This window comes from Corvus moneduloides, chromosome Z, assembly GCF_009650955.1.
Source record: "Corvus moneduloides isolate bCorMon1 chromosome Z, bCorMon1.pri, whole genome shotgun sequence".
NCBI classification, from domain to species: domain Eukaryota; kingdom Metazoa; phylum Chordata; class Aves; order Passeriformes; family Corvidae; genus Corvus; species Corvus moneduloides.
Window position 1 is genome coordinate 8,280,598 of NC_045511.1, and position 25,083 is coordinate 8,305,680.

General features: G+C 41.6%; 3 protein-coding genes across 7 annotated transcripts in view; 2 read left to right on the forward strand and 1 right to left on the reverse strand.

Annotated features, from left to right (window-relative positions):
* The first annotated feature begins 917 nt into the window (after window positions 1–917).
* Window positions 918–8,149, forward strand: LOC116438353. Of its 3 annotated transcripts, XR_004237690.1 has the most exons (6): window positions 918–1,223; window positions 1,576–1,697; window positions 4,340–4,486; window positions 5,571–5,706; window positions 6,578–6,731; window positions 8,131–8,149. XR_004237690.1 is itself a non-coding variant. In XM_032097219.1 (4 exons), the coding sequence occupies exons 1-3, from the start codon at window positions 933–935 to the stop codon at window positions 4,464–4,466; spliced, it is 540 nt and encodes a 179-aa protein (XP_031953110.1). In that variant the 5' UTR covers window positions 918–932; the 3' UTR covers window positions 4,467–4,486; window positions 5,053–5,076. The 3 variants fall into 3 exon arrangements, 1 of the variants encoding a protein (XP_031953110.1); XR_004237691.1 differs by lacking the exons at window positions 5,571–5,706; window positions 6,578–6,731; window positions 8,131–8,149 and adding exons at window positions 4,586–4,753; window positions 5,053–5,219; XM_032097219.1 differs by lacking the exons at window positions 5,571–5,706; window positions 6,578–6,731; window positions 8,131–8,149 and adding an exon at window positions 5,053–5,076.
* On the forward strand, window positions 1,134–15,015 carry LOC116438354 (molybdopterin synthase catalytic subunit). Of its 2 annotated transcripts, XM_032097220.1 has the most exons (7): window positions 1,189–1,223; window positions 1,576–1,697; window positions 4,340–4,486; window positions 5,571–5,706; window positions 6,578–6,731; window positions 8,131–8,254; window positions 9,368–15,015. In XM_032097220.1, the coding sequence occupies exons 4-7, from the start codon at window positions 5,586–5,588 to the stop codon at window positions 9,434–9,436; spliced, it is 468 nt and encodes a 155-aa protein (XP_031953111.1). In that variant the 5' UTR covers window positions 1,189–1,223; window positions 1,576–1,697; window positions 4,340–4,486; window positions 5,571–5,585; the 3' UTR covers window positions 9,437–15,015. The 2 variants fall into 2 exon arrangements, with proteins under 2 accessions (XP_031953112.1, XP_031953111.1); XM_032097221.1 differs by lacking the exon at window positions 1,576–1,697 and having other exon boundaries at window positions 1,134–1,223.
* Window positions 15,016–15,583: 568 nt separating this feature from the next.
* Window positions 15,584–25,083, reverse strand: part of ITGA2 (integrin subunit alpha 2) — a 67,846-nt gene continuing 58,346 nt past the window's right edge. For both annotated transcript variants that reach the window (XM_032097216.1, XM_032097217.1), the window contains 4 exons: window positions 24,943–25,056; window positions 22,688–22,777; window positions 19,253–19,369; window positions 15,584–18,521 (listed from right to left, as the gene is read on the reverse strand). In XM_032097216.1, coding sequence (XP_031953107.1) covers window positions 18,432–18,521; window positions 19,253–19,369; window positions 22,688–22,777; window positions 24,943–25,056 — 411 coding nt within the window. In that variant the 3' untranslated portion in view covers window positions 15,584–18,431. The remainder of the gene's footprint in view (window positions 18,522–19,252; window positions 19,370–22,687; window positions 22,778–24,942; window positions 25,057–25,083) is intronic.

Consider the following 25,083-nt stretch of genomic DNA (forward strand, 5'->3'; position numbering starts at 1 on the left):
AATCACTGGCCCTGGAAGGGTTCAAAAAACCTGTGGATGTGACACCCAGGGATATGGTCTAGTGGTGCTGGGGTAACGATTGGACTCAATGATCTCAACGGTCTTTTCCAACCTTAACAACTCAATGACCACCATCCCAAATCACAATAACTGACCACAAATTCTGTGTCACTGATGACAGGAGAAATGGGTGTGCATGTCTTTACAAATGACTAGATAACCTGAAAGAACCAATCAGGTTCTGGAAGAATGGGTGTGGGGGTGCATGTTGGAGGGGAGATATGCAGTATGCAGATCTGGAAGGCTGTATCTTCCTAGTACCTCACCCAATGGGGAAAGCAGGAGGACGTTTAGAATAAATGGAGGCTGTGTCCCCTAAAAACTCTCGAGACACCCCAGATGGGTATGCCCCAGCAGAATCTCCCTAGTTTTGAGTAAAGTTGATTTTTGCAGGACTCCTCTGCCTTGTTTGTGGACACTGGCCTTTGGCAATATGATTTTCTGCACACTGGTAACAACTGTGGACTTGCCCTGGTTTGTCTGCCTGGAGGAGCTCCTCCATTACTGCTGTGAGGTTGAGTGTCACCAGACAAGCACAACAGAAACAACCCTCGCCATCCACAAGGAATCGGTGCACAGTTGTGCGTTGTGGAACAACTGCTGTAGGTCTCTCGGCAGCACTTTCTACACACACCATGCCACTCTTCCCTCCCGGTGAGAGCCAGCGTTTTCCCACCCTCTGTCCTTCCATGCTTAGCTACTGAAAGCAAAGGTGTAGTTGTCCATCCCGCGCTAAAACAGGCCCTAACCCTGAAGTACTGTCTTGCGACGGATCCGTGGCTTTTACACGCCAACTATACCTGTGCATTTAGTAGATGTTTAACACCTGCAAGGCTGTGGACACGTAATGTTTGCGAACATCTGCAATCCCGATGCGCGCGGGGCTCCGAGTCCCCCTGAACATCCGGCTTGTAAAAGTGCCGTTCCCAAAACCTCAACCTGAGTTTTGGGGCAAAGCCGCAGCCTCTCCCACCTTCGCCACCCACCCGTCCGGAACAGGAGCCGGGGCTGCCCGGCCCGACAGCGCAAGCGGGGCCACCGCGCTCCCGGCCAGGCCGCAGGGGGCGGTCCGGGCCCGGCGCCGCTCTCCCGGGCGCAGGCGCCGCCGTGGGCCCGCGGCTGAAGGCTGCTTGCCCCGGGACGGCGGCTCCATGCGCTGCCAGGTAGGTGCAACCTGTCGGCGACCCTGCGGCCGGCCCTGCCGGAGGCTCCGCTGGTGCCGGGCAGTGCAGGGAGGCAGGGCTCCCGCTGCCCCTGGCCTCGGCGGGCAGCGGGAACGGCCTGGGCGGCGGGAGCGGGGCGCGGATCCGCGGTCACTCACCGCCCCCCGCCTTCTCCGTCTTTTCCCCGCTCTCCTGACAGCCGGGGCAGCAGATACGCGGCAGAACCGATCGGCTTCGAGAAAAGCCGGGGAAAGCTTTTCCTGGCGCTCTCGTTCCGGTTGTGTGCTGGTATTTTGGGAGCAGTGTTTTGGGCAGGCCCCGCGCCCCTGAGCGCTGTTTGTTCCCCGGGCAGGTCTCGGTGCTGTATTTCGCCCGGAGTGCGGAGCTGGCGGGGCTGCGCTGCGAGACCCTCTCGGTGCCACGGGAGATCACCTCTCTGCAGCTCTGGGAAGAGATCGTCAAGGCTCACCCCAGGTATCCAGGAACTTACCCTTAGGGTGCGCAAAGAAGTGTGGTTGCCTTTTTTTTTTTTTTTTTTTTTTTTTTTTTAATACAAATTCGGCGTTTAGCATTGAGCTGGAACACATAGCAATACTTCGACAGCACAAAACCAGTGGCGCTACCGCCTTCTTTTGGTAACCTGCACCAAATGTTTTTTATTTTGCACAGCTGGAAATGTAGTAGCTTTATGTATACACAAGGAAAGCCCAGATCCAGTACATGTACGCAAAACTGGGCCTCAGAGATACACGTGGCCCATTGTCCAGGAGGGCTGTGGTGTGGTAACCTGAAAGCTGTACTGTTATTGGCCTGTGGAGAAGGTGAGATGTCTCAAGGAGGGATCAAGCACAGCCAGGACAATAAATGAGAAATAAATTATAATATGCCGGTGTTTTCAGTCTCTTAGGTTAGACATTCAGATGAAGTTCTTCACTGAAAGGGTTCGTAGACATTGGAATGGATTGCCCAGGGAGGTGGTGGAGTCACTGTCCTTGTAGGTTTTTAACGAAGGACTGGGCTTAGTGCCATGATCTAGTTGACATGGTGGTGTTCAGTCTTAGGTTGAACTTGATGATCTCAGAGTGCTTTTCAAATTTAATTGATTCTGTGATTAACTACTGTAAGCCATGGGTACGAGTTTATGGCACACCCTGGAAGGCAGGTCAGGAAGGGAACTGAAGCCCCCACAGGCTTCCATCCACTCAGCCCTGACACAGAAAATAAGTTCAGCCACTTCAATGCTTTGAAAAAGACCCGCACCACTGCTGGTTGCATTTCATGAAGAGCCTGGTCCTGAGAAAGCATTGTGTTTGCTGTAAGGGCCTCTACAGTACTGGTGCTCTTTGGGGGTGTCAACAGAAATGTCCCCTCTGTTTAAGGCTGAGGGAAGATGCTCAGTCTTGTCAAGAACTAGTCTGACAGACAAAGGTGCAACACCATTTTGGAGGGATAGAAGGGGGTAAAAAAAAGTAAGGTATAAGAGAGGTTGTGGTCCTCAGGATTTAGTGCTCAGTGCTCTAGAATTTCCGTAACTTTGGACTTATATGTCAAAGTCTTCCTTTAGGCACAACCTTTCTTTAGTAAAATACTCTCAACACTATGAAAGAAATGAGCTATTTAACAGTGGTATCTGTTTACAAGGGAGAAACTCTTTACAAAATGCTGGACCAGGGCCCTTTTTCTCACAGAGAGTTGAAATAAAGTATGTTTGGGTGGGAGAGGCAGTAGGGAATGTGTGTATTTTACTTTGCAGCCTGTTCCTCTGTGTCAAATGCAGCAGCATCATCGTTGGTCGTTTTGCCATAATTTGTCAACTTTGTCCTTTTATGAATGATGACTTGGGGCAGCACAATTTGCATTTGCAGTTACTTCACAGCGGCCTCCTTGAAAAATGCTTCTGTTCCTAGCTTTGCTGGAAAAACTCAATATAATTGTAGGGCATTGACCACAGACTTCTATTCATATTGCTAATGGATATTCAAATTGCATCTTGAGCATACTTGACAGTGCTCTTCTGTTCCCCAACTAATTAGCTTGCAAGGGACTTCAATAAGAGCCCGTCCTTCTAATGGGCACTTCAGTTTCATGGTTATGTGCAGTTCTTTAGTGGCTTGCTTTGCTTTCATACAATTCCTCCCTTCAGTCTGTCCTCTGAATCAGTACTACTGATTCAGAGGACAGACTGAACAGTGCTCAGCCTGTGCCTTGACTACTTTTGTCTATCTGGCTGGTAGGAAATAAGATGATTTTTACTTTTACTCTTTTGGTATGCTTATTTGTTACTAGGCAATACAGCTGAGCTGGCTGTGCCAGATTTTGTAGTCTCAAACAAGAATTGTTATTATGCCTGCACCATCTGAAGTAAAATGCAATTCTTTTTTCTGATGTCTAACTGCTGTGGCCCTCATGCTTGCTGTGTAATTGCACTTAGTCCTGGAAATGACTCCCTGTCTCATGATATCCAGAGCTATGGACTCTCTCAGCAATATCTCACATAAAAAAATATGTAGAAGATCTGCCAGAAGACACATCACATTTACTCTCTTAGTTCTGTGGCCACTCCTTATGAATAGCAGATTTCAGACCTGTAAGTAAGTACAAAAGACCGAAAGCCTCATAAAGTCTGAGCACACACAAGAGCAACTCTTTGACCACTGAATCTTCATGAGATCTCATGAACAGCATACCACAATGCTTCTTGGTGTGTAAGAAAATTACTCCAGTCCAGCCAGACTGCATCAGGACAATATTTCCTTCTAATTCTAAATTGTATGGTTGCTGCCTCTTGAGTTACCAACTTCTTTATTGTAAGCTTCTGAAGTGGGTCTAGTATGCATTGGTTTGTTCTGACATAGGCCTATGACAAGTTCAATTCCTGATTTCTGAAAATCACACTGATCTTGTTTCTTCCTGGCCATTACAAGAAAATCCAAGATTAGGAGGTGGGTGTTTGTTGTATTTTTGACAATGTCTTGGAAGCAAAGTTGTGTAAGTCTCAGTGGTTTACCTCAGCTGCCCTAGACTGTGTACCAGTTTGCTGGTGATTTAATGAAATCTCATGGTTAAATGCAAACATTGTTTGGAAACCTATTTATGCTCTTGCCAATCCCCCTCAGGCTTGCTGTCATCCGGGATCAAGTGGTTTTTGCTGTTCGGCAGGAGTACGTGCTTCTTGGAGATCAGCTCCTGGTCCTGCAGCCTGGAGACGAGGTGGCCATCATCCCACCGATTAGTGGAGGCTGAACCTGTGCAGGTTCTGTTAGGTAGGTGTCACTCATTGCCTAGTTTCCTGTGGTGTGTAATCCTGTGCTAAAACACCTCAGGAATTCTGTATGATGTTACAAGAACCTTTTCTTGTTTAGGTCCGGAGATGTGGCTGCAATTCTCTCCCTCCACCCCAGTGCTCTTTTGAGAGAACCCAGCTTGTATTTCTGTCTGGAGAGTGCAGTTGTGCTGAGCAGAAACTATAAGCCAGTGCCGCTGTAAATGATTAACATGTATTCAGTAAATGTAAGACATTTGGCAGAGAGGTCAGGCATTGCTTTGAATCTGGGTTTTAGGTCTTGTTACTCTTTCCTGGTTGTTTCTTCCTACCAATAGATACTTGGCTTGCCTAAGTAAGATAATAATGAAATATTTCCTGCCACTTTTTAACAGAAAGATAATACAGAAAAAATAATTTTCTGCTGCTTAGAAATTTTGTTAGTTTGTTGCTGTTAAAGCGGTGTCCTTAGAATAGCTCCATTTCTTTGCCCACTTTCAAGTGCCTGTCTGTCTATTCACTGGAGCTTGTTCCATTGCTGCTGATCAAAATACTTCTCATTCTTAGGTAATCTGATGACTGGTTTCTACTCAAAAAAGTGAGAAGTGTCTCCTGTGTGTCTGAAACAGACTGATAGTATCAGGTCCTGAATGTCCTGGAGAGCATACTCAGCTTTAGGATTAGAACTCCAATCGCTGTTTATCAGAAATCTCTGTTATATATTGCTTGATTTGGTAAGTAGGAGGGACTGACAATGTCACCACAGCTTTACCAGCAGCACACGGTGGTCTGTGCTGGTTGAACGTAGTGTTAAACCAGGGCATCAGGCTAGTTATAGTTTCATCCCACTGTATGAGACTTTCCTATCAGAAAGAAATATGTATGCATTAAAACCAGGTCATTGCTTGTTATTTGCAGCTAATATTCTCTCAGTGAGACTGCTGAGAAGTGAATTTCACATGTAGGCTAGTCTCTTGGGCAAATAGATAGTGCCTGTGTTCTGCATAAATTGAAGCATCAGCACTGGATTAAAAGCAGTTGCCTGATGCTAGTATCTCCACGAACAACAGTCTGTTTGGTTTCAGTTTTTCTAGGGCGATATGGAAGAAAGCGAAGATGTGCCAAAAGATTTTATCAAGCTCAAGTCTGAAAAGCTCTCTGTAGATGAAGTGTCAGAGCTGGTCATTTCACCATACTGTGGGGCAGTGTCTCTGTTCATTGGTGAGTTTCATATTTGTGAGCTAAGTCTGTGGGTATGTTAATAGTCTAATAAATGGAACCTAGGCTGTCCACATCCCAGACTTGTAGTTCTCAAATAAATCAATTCCTGGTCTGAACCCAGGAAGTTTTCTAGAAAACAGGTTCTGAATTATTAGAGCAAGACCATGGCAGCTCATAAATAGCTGCAGTGGCCTGAAGTGGTGAGAAGCTTTCTGGCTGGTATAGCTATCCTAGGACTGAACAGAACCTCAGCTCTGGAGTAGAGAACTGCTTGGGAGTTGTTCTCCTGTCCCCTGGGATAGAACTTGTTCAAGGTGGGAAATGGAATATTGTGGCTAGGCCAGCCTCATGTCCACACCTGTATGTGAGGTCCTGCAACTCAGGTCTTAGTTGAAAGTGAAGCACTCTTCTACTAATGGGCTGGTGAAGGTAAGGCTGGTAACTCTGTCCTGTGCTTAATGCACGTGGCACACATATGAAACCCCTTTGTGCTTAAACCTTAGTGCTACTAGGCTCCTAAGTACTGGACATTTAAAAATTGCATGGGCAAATGCCACGTAACTTAGCAGTTACTGCAGAAGATGTCCCAGCCTTGGGTGTTACGGGCTGCAGACCTATATAATGTGTGAACTAAACTCTTCCTTTTTTAGTAAAGATTTATCTTGTTCAAATAATGTCATTATGCAGCCATGATTAGGGGAGGTTGTTTATATTTTCACAGTGCTGACCTTGACCATAGCAGGAGATCCTGGATCTTAGTCCGTATTAATATAGTATATATTACTATGCAGTAAATGCATAATAGGTATTATAAGGATACAATATGTATTATTTACTCAGTGCTTTTAGTTGATAAATCACTTTTGTTTAGGTACTACAAGAAATAATTTTGAAGGAAAAAAAGTGATCCACTTAGAATATGACGCATATACTTCAATGGCAGAGACTGAAATAAAGAAAATCTGCAGAGATGTTAGACAGAAATGGCCTTCAGTCAAACATATTGCAGTGCACCATAGACTTGGGTATGTATGTCCAGACCCCATTCTTCTGCGACTGGGGTATTAATCCTTGTCTGATGCATGGCTATGCTTACGTAGTTGCAGAACCTGCAGGAGTGTTTAGAAACCATAGTGCAGCAAAGCTGGCTGCAGGATCAAGCTCTTGCTCTGAAGCTAAGTTTCAAAAATTTTATTTTCAAAACTGTGTTTATTGGTAGGGTTTGCTGGAGTCCACGCTTAGCCTGGCAGGATCTTTGATGCTGGTGTGATGTTTTGAAAGTGGGGAGATATTTCACTCCAGGGAAGTGGAGGCTGTTGGTTTGTTTTGTTCTTTATTTTTAAAAGGTCTGAAGCTGGCAGCACTTTCTTTTTTTCTTCTTTCTCCTGTTGAGAGGCTGCAGAATGTGGTTATTGTCAGATTTAAGTCTATTTATGCTATAAAAAGTCTGAAAGCTTAGGATATGGGGCATAGTAATTGCCAGCCGTGCTTGTGGGAGAACCTCCTGTTGTTCCTTGTGTCTTAGATAAGCATTTTCCTTTAGATTCAAAACATGGAATACTAGTGTCTGACGTATTCTTGGGTCTTCCCTGTTTGGGGAAGATTTCTTGCTGAAACTAGCAGGATTTGCAGAAATCCTGAAGGAACTTAGGATGTAATTGCAAAGGGTAAGTAAGATACTAGGTCTGAGGGGTAGTTTCCCTAGATTTCCTCTACAGTCAACAGAGAGGGTGGCTGTCTCGAGGGCAGCTCAAAGCATTTAAGCTGAGATTTCTTCCTATGGACTGTGCTGGAGAAGTCTTACTATTCAAGGAGGACTGGGAGGAAGATTTTGGGAATACTGCAATTGTGAGGAGGAACACAAAACCTTGTGCTTCTGTTAAGTTTGTAACACAACACACCAAGTAGGAAACTTCAGAATGTAAAATCAGGATTCATCAAAAATTGGGTTTCATTGCAAAATCTGCATAGTGTGAGGTGCTTAATTTCTTCTTTCACAAATTCTTATGCAAACTGAGATGATTTCTTAGGTTTTCAGATAAGAACTGGCTGTTCTAACTTGTTATTGTTCAGTATTAAGCCAGCTTCCACTGAGTTTCCTATGTATTGTTACAAGTTAACAACTTCCCCCTCTTAATTCCATAGGCTTAATTTAAAAAAAAGGAAGAATGGAAGAAAAAAGCCTACGTCTGGTGGGTTTATTTATTCTAAAGTGTGGAATTCTAACATCTGGTACTGCTTTTAGTTGTGGTTTTCTTTCTTTTAAAAAGTGTATAATCTTTTGGATGTGGTTTGACACTTGCTTCATATGAATGAGTCAGGAGAGCATGTGACCAGAATACTGACGTGACATGGCTACAACTTTTGGATACTCTTGATGTTAAGTGTTAGCTAAAGCTGCTGTTGTTCCTCTTCTCTCCCTAGTGTGGTTCCAATAACTGAAGCAAGTGTAATTATTGCAGTCTCCTCTCCACACAGAGCAGAATCCCTTGAAGCTGTAATGTACTGCATCAATACCTTAAAAGCATCTGTCCCGATATGGAAAAAGGTATGTCTGGGGACAAATTCAAATTTAGGCATATGCTAGTCTTAGATGTCTGGGCTGCCTTAGAAGCATTACAGGCAGCTGCTCCAGATGGGCTGTCAGTGTCTAGCACCAGTGAGTTCCCTCTAATGCAGCCAGGCCCGTATGTGACAGGTAGAGTATCTGGAGCATTCTCCTGTACCTGTACCATCCAGTTCCTCTTTATTTTGAAGCCATCCTGGGGTCAAAGTGAAGAAGGCCTGCGTTCTCCTCTTTTGAGTAGCAAAACTCCATTCTGCACTGGCTTGTGCAAGAACTTTTGAGTCAGCTTTGCTTTGGACAGCATTGCAGTTTGCAAGTAAAAGGAGCATTTCTTGCCTTTCTCTTTTCTGCTCATTGCTGTGGCCATGAGAAAGCACAAAGCATTAAGCAACAGCACACAATGAAGGGATAAGCAGAAGTCCCAAAGCTAATATAGGCACACAACAGTGTGTGGAGAAACCAGCCCAGGTCTAGAAAGAGCCTCATTGTATAACCACAGTGATGCATGCAAGTAATGAGCATTATCTCTGCCTTCTCTCCCTGGCAGAACTTGGCATGGGGTTAACAGTGATATTCTTCGCTCTACACTTTTCTGATGCCTACTTGAGGAGACTGAAATTCTCTCAGAATGAATAGTCAGGGACTCTGGATTTGCTGCTTAGGACTGGACTGCAGCTGGGTCATCCAGTCTGTCCTTAGGATCTGATAGTAATGTATTTAGTGTATTAATGTAATTTTTTTAATATTGACATTTTGTTACATCTAAATACTCTTCTCAAAATGATGGTACAGTAGGCTAATGTGGCAGTATGAATGCTGTGTATTCTACAGTTTTTACATAATTTCTTCTAGATCTCTTTGTTCAATTGACTTCAGTATAGGTGGGCCCTTTTAAATTCAGTGGGGATCAGCCCAAGGTTCAGCCAAGTTCATATGTTCTGAGGGTGCTGCCCTCTCTTCTGCTTGCCAGCCAAGTGCTGTGCAGTGCTGTTGTGATCAGTAAATAATAGTGGAATGGCTATTGAGTTATTTGGCCTGGTTTGTGGCTGTATGTAGCAGACTCACAATGTTTCTCATTCTTTGTTTATATTACAGGAGATTTATGAGGATGAATATTCTTGGAAAGAAAACAAGGAATGCTTTTGGGCAAATTCAGAAAAATAATTGTACTCTTTCAAAAATAAAGTGTTACTCTTCCTGATGAGCATATTTTACTTATGAATTCTTACAGAGTATCTCTATGTTTCTAAACAGTTCTTGTAGCTGTTTCAATCTCAATCATGTAGTTTGGACTGAGTGAAAAGGATGAGGATTAATTAGGGGTTTTAGGTGTTCTTAACTCTGCTTTGGAATTGCTTTTTTGTGCATTTTAACATGGAGTGAGCTTTTAAAAGCATCTTTCCTAAAATTCTTGGTTGCAAGGTGTTTAGACTACTCTTTGATAAATACTGTTTTAATGCTTTTACCTTGGTAGTTGGTGTTCTCTGTCTGCATGGGAGGTTACCACAGGACAATTGCATTTTTTTTAATCTTAAAGAAGGTTTCAGAGAGGTTTAATTTTATATGACTGCAGACTTAGTTTGCAGGCTTTATGCTATTTTGACGTTCTTGTAACATGAAAGCTACTTGAAGTAGATGAACTATTTTAGTACAGACAGAGAAGAAAATACAAATTATACCCCAGAGTTATTAACTTTTTAGTAGTGGTTATGTTCCAGTACCTCTGTTTCACAGAAACATTTTTACTGTGCAGCTGGTATTACAAAATAATTGCATTAAAAAATATGGATAGAGGTTGATTCAAAGTTAAATCTAGTACTCTACCAGCAAAAGACTTGCATTAGGAATAACATGCCAACCTGTAACTACTTAATGATGTCTAGACAAAATTTTGAAGGTGACTTTTTGGTTGTGTAATTGTATGGTGCTGCAGGAAAAAAACCCAAATCAGCTATTATTACAAATACACAACTATAATGTAATTAGTTTTAGTAATTGGACTTCATATATGTTAGGATTAAAATTCATCAAATGGAATAATTTTTTGAAGAAAAGGGAGTTTATTGAACTTATTGCAATTCATATATGCATTTATATTCATGTTTAAGATTTAATTTTAATACAGTTTTTCTCTTGTTGCTGTTTTAAAAACTAGTTAAATGAACTGACATAATATGCCTGGGCTTCACTGGAGATAATGGGTTACCTATCTGAGTAAGGTCATTTTATTTGTTATTCCACTGTGCCATGATAGTATTCAGATAGTAAGAGTTCAAGGCCCCATTGTGTATGGCATTTCTACTAATTCTGAGAGGCAGTTTTATCTAGTCATCATTATCAGTGTAGACAAGGAAGGTACAAGGGAAGGGAAGTAAGATAAAGCAAAATGATTTGCTCAGTTGCTCATATATATGTTCCTATATCGTATATAGTTATTTATAACACAGGTGCAAGGTCATGCTCCTGAGTCAGGGCAATCCCAAGCACAAGTACAGGCTGGAGGGAGAATGGATCAAGACTAGCCCTGGGGAGAAACATTTGAGGGTGTTCGTGAACAAAAATCTCAATATGAGCTGGCAGTGCGCACTTGCAGCCCAGAAAGCTGGCTGTGTCCTGGGCTGTATCAAAAGCAGGACAAAGGGTTTGATTCTGCCCCTCTACTGTGCCTTCAGGAGACCCCACCTGGAGCACTGCATCTGGCTCTGGAGCGCCCAACACAAGAAGGATGTAGATTTGTTGGGAGTGAGTCCAGAGGAGAGCCACTAAGTTGATCAGAGGACTAGAACACCTCTCCTATGAAGACAGGCTGAAAGCTGGGGTTGTTCAGCTTGCAGAAGGCTCCAGGGACACCTTGCATCACCTTTCAGTACCTAAAAGGGGCTTACAAGAAGTTTGGAGGGGGAATTTTCACAACAGCATGTAGTGATAGGATGGGGGGGGATGGCCTTACACTGAAGTGAGGGTAGGTTTACATCAGATATTAGGAAGAAACTCTTTACTGTGAGGGTGATGAGATACTGGAACAGGTTGACCAGAGAAGCTGTGGCTGCCCCATCCCTGGAAATGTTCAAGGCCAGGCTGGATGGAGCTCTGAGTAACCTGGTCTGGTGGCAGGTGTCCCAGCCTGTAGAAGGATGGTTGCAACTAGATGATCTGTAATGTCCCTTCCAATCCAAACCAGACTTTTATTCTGTAATCATTGTATCACGCACTAGTGAAGCCTCAGCTGTATATTCCATTTTATTGTGTCTGCAGCAAAAATCTACTAACAACTGCTAACTGCACAAAGTAAAATGAGGAAAGTAGGTGGTGACCTTTTTCCCCCCAGGGATTTTAATCACTTTTAATACTTAGTTACTGTGTCTTAGATACTGTACTGAATTAAGTAAATTGTAATGAAACATGCAGCTTCAGGCAGAAACATAGTTAATCTGGGCTTCTTAATTTACTGATGCACTTCCTCAGTGGAAGTCAGTCTTTCCTCTGCAGGACAGCAGCTGCTCGTTGTGTGCTTACAGATATGCACCCTACAAACCATGTGGGCCCTGTTACCTAGGCAGAGCTGGTCAAGTTGAAGACTGAGGTTTCCTTTGTTTCAGAGGTTGGAAAGAAGCCCTCTGCTGTTTGAATGTCATTTTTAATGGGAATTGTACAGAATCCTCAGCACAATCACTTCCTCCGTGAAATAATTATTTTTCTCTTTAGAAGAGAAAGAAATACATTAACTTCTTTGTATTTGGTGTTCATTTTTCCATGTTCATATTTGCTGTTACCATGCAACTAATTAGTGTATTAATTTCACAAAAACAAATGTTTAGCTTGTCTTTCAGTGGATGGTTTATGAATGAAGTAAAAGTTATGCACTGCTTGGATACTAGTGCTGTGCTCTGATACAGAAAAACATGGTGTTTAGAACAGTTAAATTATACTTGGGACCCCATGATCAGGGGCAATTCCTGAGTTGCAGTAGTGTCTCTTTAGGGCCTTTCTAGCACTTCAGTCTCGTGGAAGATTTCTCCAGGGTGACCTTAAGTGCACCTTCCCCATCAGTAATGCAGCTGGGAAGGATGGTGCAGAAAAGAAGAGAGAATAATTGTGTACTTCCCCACAGTGACCAGGAACAATGAATGGAAGAGATGTTGTACTGAGTCACAGCTGAGTGTTACAATGTGTGTATGCTGCCATGGTAAAAACAATGAAATGTCATTTTGTGTCCCTAGCTGTGCATGAGGCAAGTTCTGCTTTGTTCTGGAACAATGATATATCAGTCTTGTGTAACTTTGGGTTCTTCAGCTGGCATGTAAAAGCGAAATGCAGATGTCTCTGGGAGGGATGGTGTGCTAATTAGAGGTAAAATGTATCTCACTGAAAAAAGTCCATGCTCTGAACTCAGTGTTCTGTCTCCCTCTGTAGGGCTACCCCTCTCTGCTAGGGCAGTGTTATCATAAGAAGGCAGATTACTGTGTTCTAAGATAAATGCCAAAGGCTGTGTCTGGAGTGACTTAGAAGTGTTTCCAAATTGCCAGGCCAGGGGATGAATCCCAGCTGTGGCTCACTGTGTGTTAGGAAAAGATGTGGCCGTGTATGTCCTGCTGTCCCTCACATGGAGAACTACAGTGCTGGAAGAGGGCTACTCCGTGTTATGGTGAGGTCCATTGAGTGGGATGATAGACAGCTGCAGATCTGCCTATCTACAAGGAAGTCCCAGCTTTCTGGAATGAGTCCAGCTGTTTCTCTGCCTTGTCGATAGGGAAGGGTAATCCCACCTCTCCATGAGATCAGCTGTGTTGAGTTGGTGGCTCTGGTATAGAGGGATGTTCCTAGAAACAAATGCTGCAGATGCAGAGGGTCACCATGTGATTCCTGTAGAGATCTGCCAGATGAGGGCTGTCTGTGGAAGGGGAGTGCATGTCTTCAGGGTGATAATTTGTCCTTCTGAAAAGATGTCTTAGTCTTGGCTGGCAAAATTTGAATACACTGATCTACCCCTGTTGTCTGGCTGAACATCCGTATACCAGCATTGATTGATTTTAAGAGTTTGCTTTCCTGATTTTGAGCATTGTGCTCTGTTCTCAAGAGAAGCTCAGCCTGATGTGCATGATGAAAACAGTAACTGATGGATTGTCGCGGAAAAACGGGGCGGGGGAGGAAGAGGGTTGTGTTATAAGGCGCCTACCCAGGAGATGGCAGCCGAGAGATGGCTGAGCGGGACGAGCGGCTCCTGGCCCACTCAGGTGCTGGCCGTGCTGGGAAATATAGGCCCTTGCGTCGGCTGTCGCTCATGAAAGTGCCACTGTTGCAGTCAAGAATGAAACCTTTAGATTGTTAGACTTTGAACTAGATTTTTGGCCTTTCTCTCAGCTCACTTTATGCACAGCTGTTCCAAGAAAGTTGTAGTTTTATAGAGTAGCACATTCATTTATTGCTTCAGAATTTAAAAGAAAGAACTGCTAAATCTAATTATTAACAAATTTTATGTTAAAGCAGACAGTGCTGCCCTTTCCCTGTTAAAATGATATGAAAAATAGTCTTGAGCATTAAATGCCATTCAGTACCATTAAGTGTACTGAAGTAGAGGTGACTGAAGAGGGTTCAGAATAGGCTGATGACTGTAAATTACCAGTTTCTTTGAGTACCTTAGGCCTGTTTTTTGAAAAACAAACACGCCATAAAATTTGATTTTATCAAGTGTTACACAAATTAGCATCCTGATGTATCTTTATAGCAGTTCTTTTTATAAAAGTTCCATTTTGACTATTTTAAGAGGCAAGTACATTTTTAAAACTGCGAGCATACCAAAGCCTGTGATTGCATACAAGTAATTGACCAATTAACTCGGAACAGAAAGGTTGACTTAAAATATAGGACTCAACTTTTCTGAAGCTGTGAAAATGTACACTTAATTACTTTCAAAGACAATAAAAATTGAGGCAGTTAGCTATAAATTTTGAGATGCATTTTCATACCTTCATTTTTTTTGGTCTTTAATTTGCAAGCTTTTGTTGTAGTTCAATTTTGGATGTGATTTAACCCCAGTCAGCAACTCAGCCCCACCCAGCCACTCACTTACTCTGCCACTCATGGAATGGGGGAGAGAATAGGAAGAGTAAAATTGAGAAGTCTCATGGGTTGAGATGAAGACAGGTTAATAGGGAAAGTAAAAACTGCTCATGCAAGCAAAGCAAAACAAGGAATGCATTCACCACTTCCCATCGGCAGGCAGGTTGAGTCATCCCCAGGAAAGCAGAACTCCATTGCATGTAACAGTGTCTTGGGAAGACAAACACCAAACACTTCGAATACCTGTGGTCAGTTGTAGGCAGCTGTCGCAGCTCTGTCGCTTCCCACCTTCCTATGCCCCCCAGCCTCCTTGCTGGTGAGGTGGGGTGAAGAGCAGAAAAGGCCTTGAACCTGTGAGCATTGCTTAGTGACAGGTAAAACATCCCTGTGTTATCAACAGTTTCCAGCACAAATTCAAAACACAGCCCCATGCTAGGTACTGTCAAGAAATGTACCTCTACTCCAGTCAAAACCAGCACATGCGTAAGTCAGTGTGTAAGGAATCTGGCTTTTAATTCTGCAAAACACTGAGACTTGGTGAAAGACAGAGTTTTGTGCCTTAAGATTAGGTTCATCTAGTATTATGTAAGTGTTAAAACTGGTAGCCTACCTAAATGTTTATGTACCACTGTTAAAAAAAGTATGGATGAGTTGAAAGTGGAAATAAAAAGCTCTGTGAAAGCGTGTAGTTTTCAGGTGGTAATTTCTGACAATACTGTCTTCTTGTCTTTCTACTCATAGCCAAGTTCCTCCTCTCTTCCTTTGCCACATTTTTCCCACTGAAAAGTTGAATTCAGCTTTTCTGACATATGGTGGGGTGTAGCCAGAGCCAGAATCATGACACACTACTGCTGACCAGTTCTGTAAATAGATAAAATGCAGAGACTTTATCTATTTACAGAATAGATATGTGTGTGTAATTTTAGATACCAGTGATGATAACCCCATGTTTATAGGATGGCCTGGCCATAGTAATGTTGTAACACCATCTATTCAGCTAGAGCTTTCCAAATATTTTACTCTAATGTGAACTGGGTTATACTACAGTACAGCTTACTGGTAGTGTTACACTCCTGACTGTGATCTACAAGTCTTCAAGTGCAGTTTCTTTGTATACCTAGCAGAGTCATTCCTGTAGGGTTCTTACTGTGTGCTACTGGAACAAAGCCATATTTGCCCCCCTTCTATGCAGTGGTTTTTCAGTCGCACTGCTTCTCTTTAGGGTGCTGTTTAAAAACAAATGAGTCTGCATTCAGCAGTAGTCTTGGGTTTTATTGCAGTAATGCTGTTAGGCCCTCTGACAGGCCACCACAGTGATACAGTCCCTGCTCCCATAGAGCTTACATGCTAGCTTTTAGAAGTCAACTTTAATATAAATTCTCTTGTACATCCCAAATTTATACATAGGCTCATATGAAACCAACTCTGATTTTGGACTTGATTCTAGTACTTCAGGAAATCAGCAGCTAGATTTCAAGACCAGAATCAGATGTAATGAGTTTGCTGAAGGTATTGCTGACTTTTCTTGCTGCCAGCACAAACAGGAGTACATGCTGAAGCTCAAAATTTCAGGATATTTAAAACATGCTGCTTTAAAAAAGTAAATTAAAAAAACCCAAAACAACGAAACCCTTGCACACAGTACAAAATATACATAATATTCCAGTATTATTTGCGGCTGTGCCAACTTAAAAGTGCAATAGACTCACCCATTACAAAAACTGAATTAACCTTTTAAGTATTAATTGTAAAAGAAAAATAAACTAGTAACTTGAAGTGGTTAGGATACAAAAACCTTACCCATTGCTATGTCTCCCCTTTTTTTTGGAAAAGCAGTATTGTGTCCAGGCTAGGAAGGAGAATCCTGCTGCACATGTCAAAATATAACCCAGTGAAGTCTAGTGAATTGAATCATTGCTACCTGATTGATAAACTGTTAAATCCCCAAAGAAGCTGCATATTAGATATTGATTGACCTGTACCTTCCACCAAAGGTGGAAGAAGGAAATCTGGGTGAATGCCTGAATTGCCCTTGCCGGCAGCACCAAAAATCGAAGATTCTACCATCTGGTCTATTGTGAAATTCCCCCTCTGCTCTGGAGCGCATGACCCTGATTATGTAGGAGCTTCCCACATACATGGTTGTAGGGGTTATTTTTTTCCGAACAAGTTTATATAAGAATTGAGGCAGACAAATTTTTTATCTTTACTTTCAGAGCATTTGCCCTCAAAGTTTATAATTACAAGTCAGGAGCTTATTCTTTAAGTTTAGGAAATTGCTATTCTTTCCCCCCACTTTTTAAATAGTTGTTTTGGTCACAGACTTAGTTGATGGCAAGAATCTTTTTTCAGAATTTAAAAAAAACCCCCAAACATCCCAAAACATAACATTTCATAGATATAAAATAAATTCAAAACACATATAAAACTACACTGAGCAGCTGTTGCTGCAAATGAAGCTGTTATTTGCCAAAGAGATGGTTGGCTTTTGACTGATTACCTATTAAAAAAGTAAAACTTTCAAACGTGCTCAAGCCTAGTCCCTCAGAAAATAATGGAAAAAGTGCCTAAGCATAATTACAATCCAGCTTTGGGGGAAAGAAGACATGACTTTGTGTTCTCAGTCAGGCACATTTGCATGTTTTACTCTTCAAGTAAATCACCTCAAGTTGGAAACAATCTCATTTGCATGGCAGCATACATAAGAAAAACACACATCTTCTCTCACAATCAATTGTAAGTGTAACTGCCAGCCGTGAGAGAGAAAGGCAGCCAAAAGGCCAATTCCCCTGACTGTTACCAGTCTTACTGCATGGGCCTTTGTAAGACTGAGCTTTCATTATAACCAGGCAGCGTAACAGCAAGTGATAAACTTGAGGTGCGTACCCAACACAAAGTCACTCAAGTGTTGTGCTTAGAGCTCATTCCAGAGCACTACAGTACTTCACTGTATAAAACATAAGTTCACTTCATCAAAGACATGAACAGGTGGAACCAAAAAATAATGTGACAGGTAAGGAGGTTGTACTGAACTTTGGTCTTCTGGAGGGCACTGAGATGCTAAAGAAGTAAGTGCAGTAAACATTTTACAGAGCTTAGATCTTCACTATCCCCTTTTGTAACGTGCATAATTCCTCAGTCAGCTATCCCCTTTAGTTCTCTCTATGCTCTTAGTCTTGCAAAATCTTTCAGTACAGAATTAAAGACAAGATCTTGACTGTCTTTCCTATTTATGTCAAAAGCCAAACTGATATCAGAAGGACCGGGAGTGTAAAGGCCAGTGTAACAGTAGTGGTAGTGCTTCTCAAGATGAAAATCAGTAATAACATTGCAGAGTACATGCTGTAAGTGATTATGAAATTAATATTTTCTTCTCAGGGAGAAAGTATTCAGAAGACAGTTTTACATACCATTTGGCAGTATTTCCCCAAAACAATATCCTTCAGTAATTTAGCTGTGACCTTAGTGCAAGAAATACGGTGAACTTTTGGAAGACTGCCCAACCAGTTGTCCTGTAGCACCCCGACAGACATCTTCATACACAGTTCCTAGTTTATAGATTAGTTAAAGCAAAGGTTTGATGGTGGAAATTACTTTTCTGAAACAATAAGGATGGAGCTAGTCAATGAAAAAATGACTTCTTCTCCCAGTCTGGAAGCAGTATTCACCACACATTCATCATCAACTTAATAGAAAATGTCCTTTAACACATATGGTACTTGTCAACTGAATTACCAACTGATGCTGTTCCACAATAATCTGAAATAAATTCTTCTGTTTCACTCTGCAGTGGATCAAGAGAAGGGCTGCTGGTACAGTATGTTACTGTATACTCCGGACCTGCCAGTTCTACGGGTTAAGTTTGTTTGAAAGGCAAAAATTTACAAGAAAAGGCACTATAAATCATTTTTGAAAAAACCAAACTGTCCTGCAGTTACTCTTACAATAGAGTAGAATCTGTAAAATAGTTTCATCTATAAAGACACTTCCATTAAAAATGTTTAATGTTACTAAGCTTTAAGGCACTCCAGCTGAAGAACTGACTGATCACAGCTACTGTTGGTGGCTCAGATCTCCTTTTTATCCACATAACTCATCTTCAGTCTTTGTCCTTTGTGAGTTCTGTAATTTCATCGACATCTTCTATATCCTGTGTCATTTTCTCATACTGTCTCTTGAAGAAGCCAAGCTGTGAGAAGTATTAAAATAACACCACATTGCAGTCAGTCACGGATAATTCATTTCTCAGCAAAGCTAAATACTGTGATAGTAGAAATGCACATATGTGCATGCCCACAGTATAGAGTTTGATTTGTAGACAATTCCTGCCTCTAAAATGAGAGGAGGTGGGCCCTAAAGTCTTGCCTGGTGCAACTAAATGCTAGAGCAGCAGTCCTGATTAGCCAGTTTTCTCCCTGCCAAAATAGGACATTTCCATGATGCCTTGGTGTGCCACCAATGCCCTGGCACACAGAAAAACCTTCCACTTTTTCTAGGTGACCTTTGTAATTTGCTTTTTCCCCTTGCCCTTTCTCTGTTCTTTTGTGGTTTGTTCAATATATATCCTCTCCCACCTTGTTTGTAATCCCCACCTTTGTCCACTGGGAATATCATGGGTGTTCAGAGCCCAGCTAGGGTATTATGGAAGGAGATAGACAGTGTCAGAAGGAGAAGAGTAAATACCACAGCCCCTGTTTTGAATGACTGAGAACTCATTTATCATCTTCATGTTGCCAGTTTCTATGAGGACCCATTTTATAAACCCTTCTGAAATACATCAAGGGTGTAATGCCAAAGCAGTATTATTACCACCAAACTGCAGATGTGGTTTTGTTTCATACTAGAGAAGAGAGATTCCAAAGAAAATAGCCCAAATGCATTTATCTCTTTCTGGTTTTAAGCATATAAATACCTACTTACTTTCCACAAAACAGCAACCAGTACCAACAGCAACAGAAGTCCAGCCAATATACTGCCAATCACAACACCTACTGGTACCTCAGCTTCCTCATCTGGCTTCATTATTGTAACTGGGATCTGAAAGCGGAGAGATTGTGTCTTAGGGGTTAATGTTAACTGCAAATAAGGTAGGATTTATAAACCAAGGATCAAGAATGTGTGGACTGCATACATTCTAGGATCAATGACTGGAAAACACCAAGCAATTACAGCCCTTTCACTGGTGTCCGTGGGTGCCTGGTTGCACCACTGTGGCACACAGCAGTGCCAGCTAAGGACTAGAGGCCCTCATCGCTCTTGGCCATGCATACCAGGCAGAGAACCAATCTCTCATGCCAGCTGCCTCTCCATTAACAGGAGGCCTTTCAGAGGCTCCACACACCATCATTGTGTAGACATGTTTCATGAAGGTGGGGAACAGCCTGGTGTACAACCCCAAAATCAGAATGCTGGAGAAGAACTACTTTCCACCAAGTGTTGTCAGAGCCCATTATCTGTGGTGGGCAGCTGTAGGAGGCAGTACTAGTCACTGAGGCCAGACACCATTGCATCTGCTGAAATTCCAACCCTCCTGCTGGGCAGGTACCTCTGTCTCCTTTGCCTGCTGTTCCTACCTTCTGTAAAACCACTAATGACTTGACAAATCTTCTCATGGTGATCTATATTTTCTGGGGTCAACTGCATGAATTTGCTGCAAGATGCGTGGGTCAAACAAGAGAACTTCTAGCACACCTACATTTCCTGAACCACAAGCAATACCAGAGAGCTCCCAGAAGAGTATACAGTGTCTGGAAGTTAGTTTTCAACTGATACCCTATCTAGCTGGCTTAGGTATAACTAAATATATAATTACATATAACAGGGTTTCTCAGGGAGACATTGCTATAATATTTATGAACTGTCAAATTTTTGGATTTAATCTTGGAATGACATGCAGTTAGCTGAAAGTTTTTTCCCTTCCTGAAACATGATAAAACAAATCACACTGTTTTACTTTCTCAGGGTTGCTTGTTCAGTGCATTTGTCTGGAGTAATTTAATCTTAAACTTTCTGCGAAACTTGCACTGGACTGACATTTCAGTGATTTAAGTCATTTCTGTTGGAAGTCTCCAGTGTTGTGCTAGGTGTGGTTATGTGTATTCATTTCACCAAGGCAGGATGGCTTTGTGTATTTTCTAACTGAATGGCCATAATGATGATTCTAGCAGGTTAACATTCTGTCCTCCAGCTGGCAGTCCTTTCCAACTTGGAAAAAATCTGACAGCTTTTACGTAAAAATACCTAAGCAGCTTCCCCACATAGCATCACAAGGCAATATTCATTCATTTGGCTAAACAACAACCCAGTTCATCCAATGTAAAAAGCCAATTTCATATATGCAGTTTGCCTAGTAGTGCTTTCTCCATTAGATTAACAATGAAGTGGCACTGTTGGAAAGGACAATTGATGCCTAAGAACAAATTATCTTTCCTGAAGTTAAACTGTGGTCAATAAGACACCATGAGACTGGGATGCACCTCATCTAGTGTTATATCTACAACATGGTTCCTTGACTTCCAAAGGAGAATAGGGTTTTTAAGAGCCTCATTCACCCTAGTTATTTTCAGGATCATCTTTAGGATGAGATGAACTGCATTTCAGAAATACCTGTTCTTTTCAGGGACTAGGGTTTATAGAATGTGGATGACTAATGCAGATATTAAATTGGATGAATCCTATCACATCCATCTAAATTAACAGGGTAAGTAGGGAAATAAGCTCCATTTGCCTCTGCACTGTTCTGTTCCCAAGGAAGTGGGAAGGGCAGACTGGGTATCCCTGTTGGCCTGACAAGAAGTAAGCGCAGTTCTGAGTACGGGCCCCAAGTGTCAAACTGTCTGCTGTAGGGAGAATGTACCTCCACAACCTGGCACATTTACCAAGACTTCTCACGGGGCAGTAGGCCATTGAGTGAAGATCAGCCTGGAAGTCAACAAAAGCCACCGTGTTTCTTAGGAACCCTGTGGAAAACTTTCAGGGTCTGTTCAGCTACTGCCTCAAAGGTGTAAAGTCCCAGCTCCACATGTGTCAATGGCTGGAGGAGGAATCAACTTTTACTTGTCAACTACCATTTTTCTAGTTCTCCTGAAATTACCATCAGAACTTCTGGTAATGTAGATTGACAGTACCATGTTTCAAAATAGAAGGTGGAAAAATACCTATTAATACATGGCTTATGAGCTACCTAAAAAGCCTGTGCAATTACCTGGAATATTTGCATTGTATAGTAATGAGTTTCAGCTCCTACTAGAAATGATACCATGCCAAACTGAAGCACTCAGAACACTTCAAACACTGGCATGTAATTTTTCTGCAAAAACATTCTTCCTTTGTTCTTCAGGCACTGGAGGTTTTCCTGATTCCAAAATGGTTTATTTAGAGGTTCTTCACAAGAAATAGAGTGATCCATGAGAAACCAATGATTAAAAATGGTATGGTCTTATCACACAGAGAGATAGATCAATCTATAACTGCTTTTGTATATATTTAGTTGAAGTCTCCATTGCCTGTGAATGGGCTATGCTGCACATTCTTACACATATTTTTCTCATTTACTAATTTGCATTTTGGTCTTCAGTGGCCTTGGTTATTTTATGGATAAAACAGGCTATTAAGTCCTGTAAAAATAAATCTGAAGTTAGTCCTGCAAATGGAAGGGCATTCCTCTCAAGACTGACTAAGAGAGTAAGGTATCCTCTTTTATTACAACAGTACCACAGTGCTACTGTATTCTTCCAGTGCTTTTTATGTTTGTGTATAGCAGATGGAAGGCTTGGGAGAAGAATTCTGTACTAATAAAGCAGTAGTTTGGAGACTTCTCTTTAGATTAGCTGTGTCCACATTGTCCATATGCTAAAATGGCTATTCCAAATGCTAAAAATATTCCACATTCCTTTACAAATAAAATTATTTTCTGGAGACTTTGCCAAACATTTGTGTAGAAATATCAAACTGTATATACTTATAGAAGTAAGTAAGACTATAAATCAGATTTGTGAACATGCTTCTCAGAGCTCATTTATCTATAAGAATTAATTCCATTCCAGAAAGAAGTCCAAATTTTGGTCTTTTCATGAACAAGAAGCTATCTGAATTTCAGAAGTTTCTAGCTGACTTTTTCTCATAGTTCTACAGTTTATTTGAGACCTACAGGTTTTAACTATGTTTGGTTTATATAGCAGTGCGCTGAAATGAAAAAAATTTAATAATTTAAGGGAGCTGTATAATCAGAAGGATATATTAGTTCAACATAATCAAATTGCTATGTACTCCTAAAGGACACAGAAAATTAAATACTATCACTTTGATACAGTCAAAGATGGAGAAGTTGAAAAAATATACTTATCTATCACTTACAGTTAGGGTATTCTCTCCAATTATAAATAACTCAGTGTTATGTGTATCAATTTTTGCTTCTGCAGAGAGTTGTAATGTCTGGAAAGTTACCTGAAAGAGAAGATTAAAACAACTGTAAAGCTCTGTTATAGGGCAACTCAATTAAAAGTAGAATGTCCTAAAATGATTCTCTTGCCTTGAAATGAAGACTTTGCAACCAGAAAAGAAAATCATAGTATTAAGAAAATTTAAATTATTTTTTTATTTTTCCCCAGTTAACATGTTAATCAAAGTAACAATATATCAGTAATCCACTTAGCAATGACACTGGGAAACTGGTTTTTCTTTTTCTTTAATGTATAATTCAAGCAAAACAGAAGGAATTGTTTATGTAACCCTTTTCATAGTTATTTCAAAGCTGTCACTGCTGCTAGCAGGGAAGAGATGGGGTAAAACAACAGTGAGAAAAGGAGACACGGCAACAAAAGACAGATGGGAATATATCTCTGGCCTTTGCAAGAAATGGAAACTGGATGTTCTTTTACTTCACCCCGCCTTCACCTCTATCCAATGCTTCTGTTTTTCCCCATTTATTTTTTCCTTCCACTATGTTCCTCTCCACGTCTCAAATTCTGACATGGCTCTCTCAGTTTAAACAGAGAAGATAAAAAAATCTTAAGCCAATTTCTGTTTGAAAAGGGTCCTTGTGCCAGATCCCACTTCCCTCTGTAGATGTACTGGAGGAGAGGTGCATGGCTGTGTAGAAACTGATAGCTCACTACTGCTCTTCTACAGCACTACGAGGAATGGCCTCAGGTTCATGGGAACACAGCACCACTCTCCAGATGAACCAAAGGCAAAGCCTGCTCTGTCATTTTGCCTCCTCAGCCATTTCTCTGTGGCAGGGCCAGGTACTATGGACCTGACATAGGACACAAGGGCAGCCATGGGTCTGTAGCAGCCCACACATACCAAACTGTCTCTGCAGTGTAAGTTACTGCATCCCTGCACTGTGGCCATCTGCCCAAAAAAAGTTTCTAAAAGTTTAGAAACACACCTGAGCACTATTCAAAGCACCTCAATTCCTAAACACATCTTTTCTTTGCTTAGCAGGTACTGGCAAGCCTGCTATCCCCTTCTGGGACAACGGCTGATTGCCACTAAATAAAAAGGCTGATGATGTGCAGATTGAGTGAGTGCTTGCAAAATTATTTGCAATGAATCAAACAGAAAATTACAAAATGGGAGATGTGAGAACTGTGACATGATCTTTCCTTCCCATTGGCCAGGGGTAAACAAACAATTCCCACTCCCTTTTTTGCGAGGGTAGTAACCTTTTTTTCAGGTCTCCACCTTCTGCGTACCTAACAGCACTAACAAATGGTCTTGACCCAGCTGATTAGAAAAATACAAACTCTAAAGACAGACAGATACTTTTTGTCACACATTTCCATAACACATTTTACAATATCAACCTGACTTTTTCCTTTTAAGAGATGAATGCTAAAGCTGACAACAGCCCTGCTGTTAAATGTCAATACCTGCCACAAGACTCGCCAGACACACTAAGGAGACTGCATCATGTTCCCGACACGTTAGGCAAATCCAGGACTCCAAGACTATTTGGTTGGTTGCCTAGCTAAGAAGCAAACATGGTCTAACTTCAAAAGTCTGGTAACTCATGATAAGTTATATCCTGGAGGACACATGGTGATTTAAAAAAGGCTGAGATATTACTGATGGATATTTTAAACATCCTGTAGGTCTCTAAGCAAGGGCTGTTTCTTTAACACCTACTCTAATAAAGACAAAAAATCAATTAAAGATGTTTTCCACATTCTATATCAAATAAAACTGGCAGCACTAACGGGGTTTTGATATTTTGATGTGATTTAAAATGATCACTATGTAGGCCATGATGTTCAAAAGCTAAAAGCATGATTATTTTACAGGCTATGATGATACTGTGCTCTGCTGTCCTATGATGAGTTTGTGGAAACTGTAGTTCCCCTAGAATGAGTATAACAGATGTAGGAAATGTTTTATTCGGCTGTGAAGGTTGCATTATCACAGTATTTTCTTAGATCCTTTGCTGGACTGAAGTTTTATCATGCAACCTCACTACTTTTAGGTCTCAAGTTTTCTGGAAAAACAAACGTAAAACACACAAACTAATGTAAAGTAAATGAAGGTCTTTCTAGATTGTAAGGTCTCTTTACTGGACTTTGAAAAAACTTGAGTATTGGATCCTCCACAAAGATGCAGCTGATACTCACAGCAGCGAAAGTGCCGTTCCAGATTTGGGTGGACACGTTCACAAAGTATTCTCCCTTCAGCATAATGTCTTCCAGTTTGCATGTGATGGTACTGCACTTCACATTCTTACAGTTCTTCCAGGGGAAACAGCAAGAAGAGGC

Excerpts from the sequence above, each read along its gene's own strand:
- LOC116438353 (XM_032097219.1), top strand. The coding sequence starts at position 933 with ATGCGCGCGGGGCTCCGAGTCCCCCTGAACATCCGGCTTGTAAAAGTG. Across the intron at positions 1,224-1,575 it reads GCGGCTCCATGCGCTGCCAG|GTCTCGGTGCTGTATTTCGC; the intron begins GTAGGTGCAACC and ends TTCCCCGGGCAG. Across the intron at positions 1,698-4,339 it reads ATCGTCAAGGCTCACCCCAG|GCTTGCTGTCATCCGGGATC; the intron begins GTATCCAGGAAC and ends AATCCCCCTCAG.
- LOC116438354 (XM_032097221.1), top strand. The coding sequence starts at position 5,586 with ATGGAAGAAAGCGAAGATGTGCCAAAAGATTTTATCAAGCTCAAGTCT. Across the intron at positions 5,707-6,577 it reads GGCAGTGTCTCTGTTCATTG|GTACTACAAGAAATAATTTT; the intron begins GTGAGTTTCATA and ends ACTTTTGTTTAG. Across the intron at positions 6,732-8,130 it reads GCAGTGCACCATAGACTTGG|TGTGGTTCCAATAACTGAAG; the intron begins GTATGTATGTCC and ends TTCTCTCCCTAG.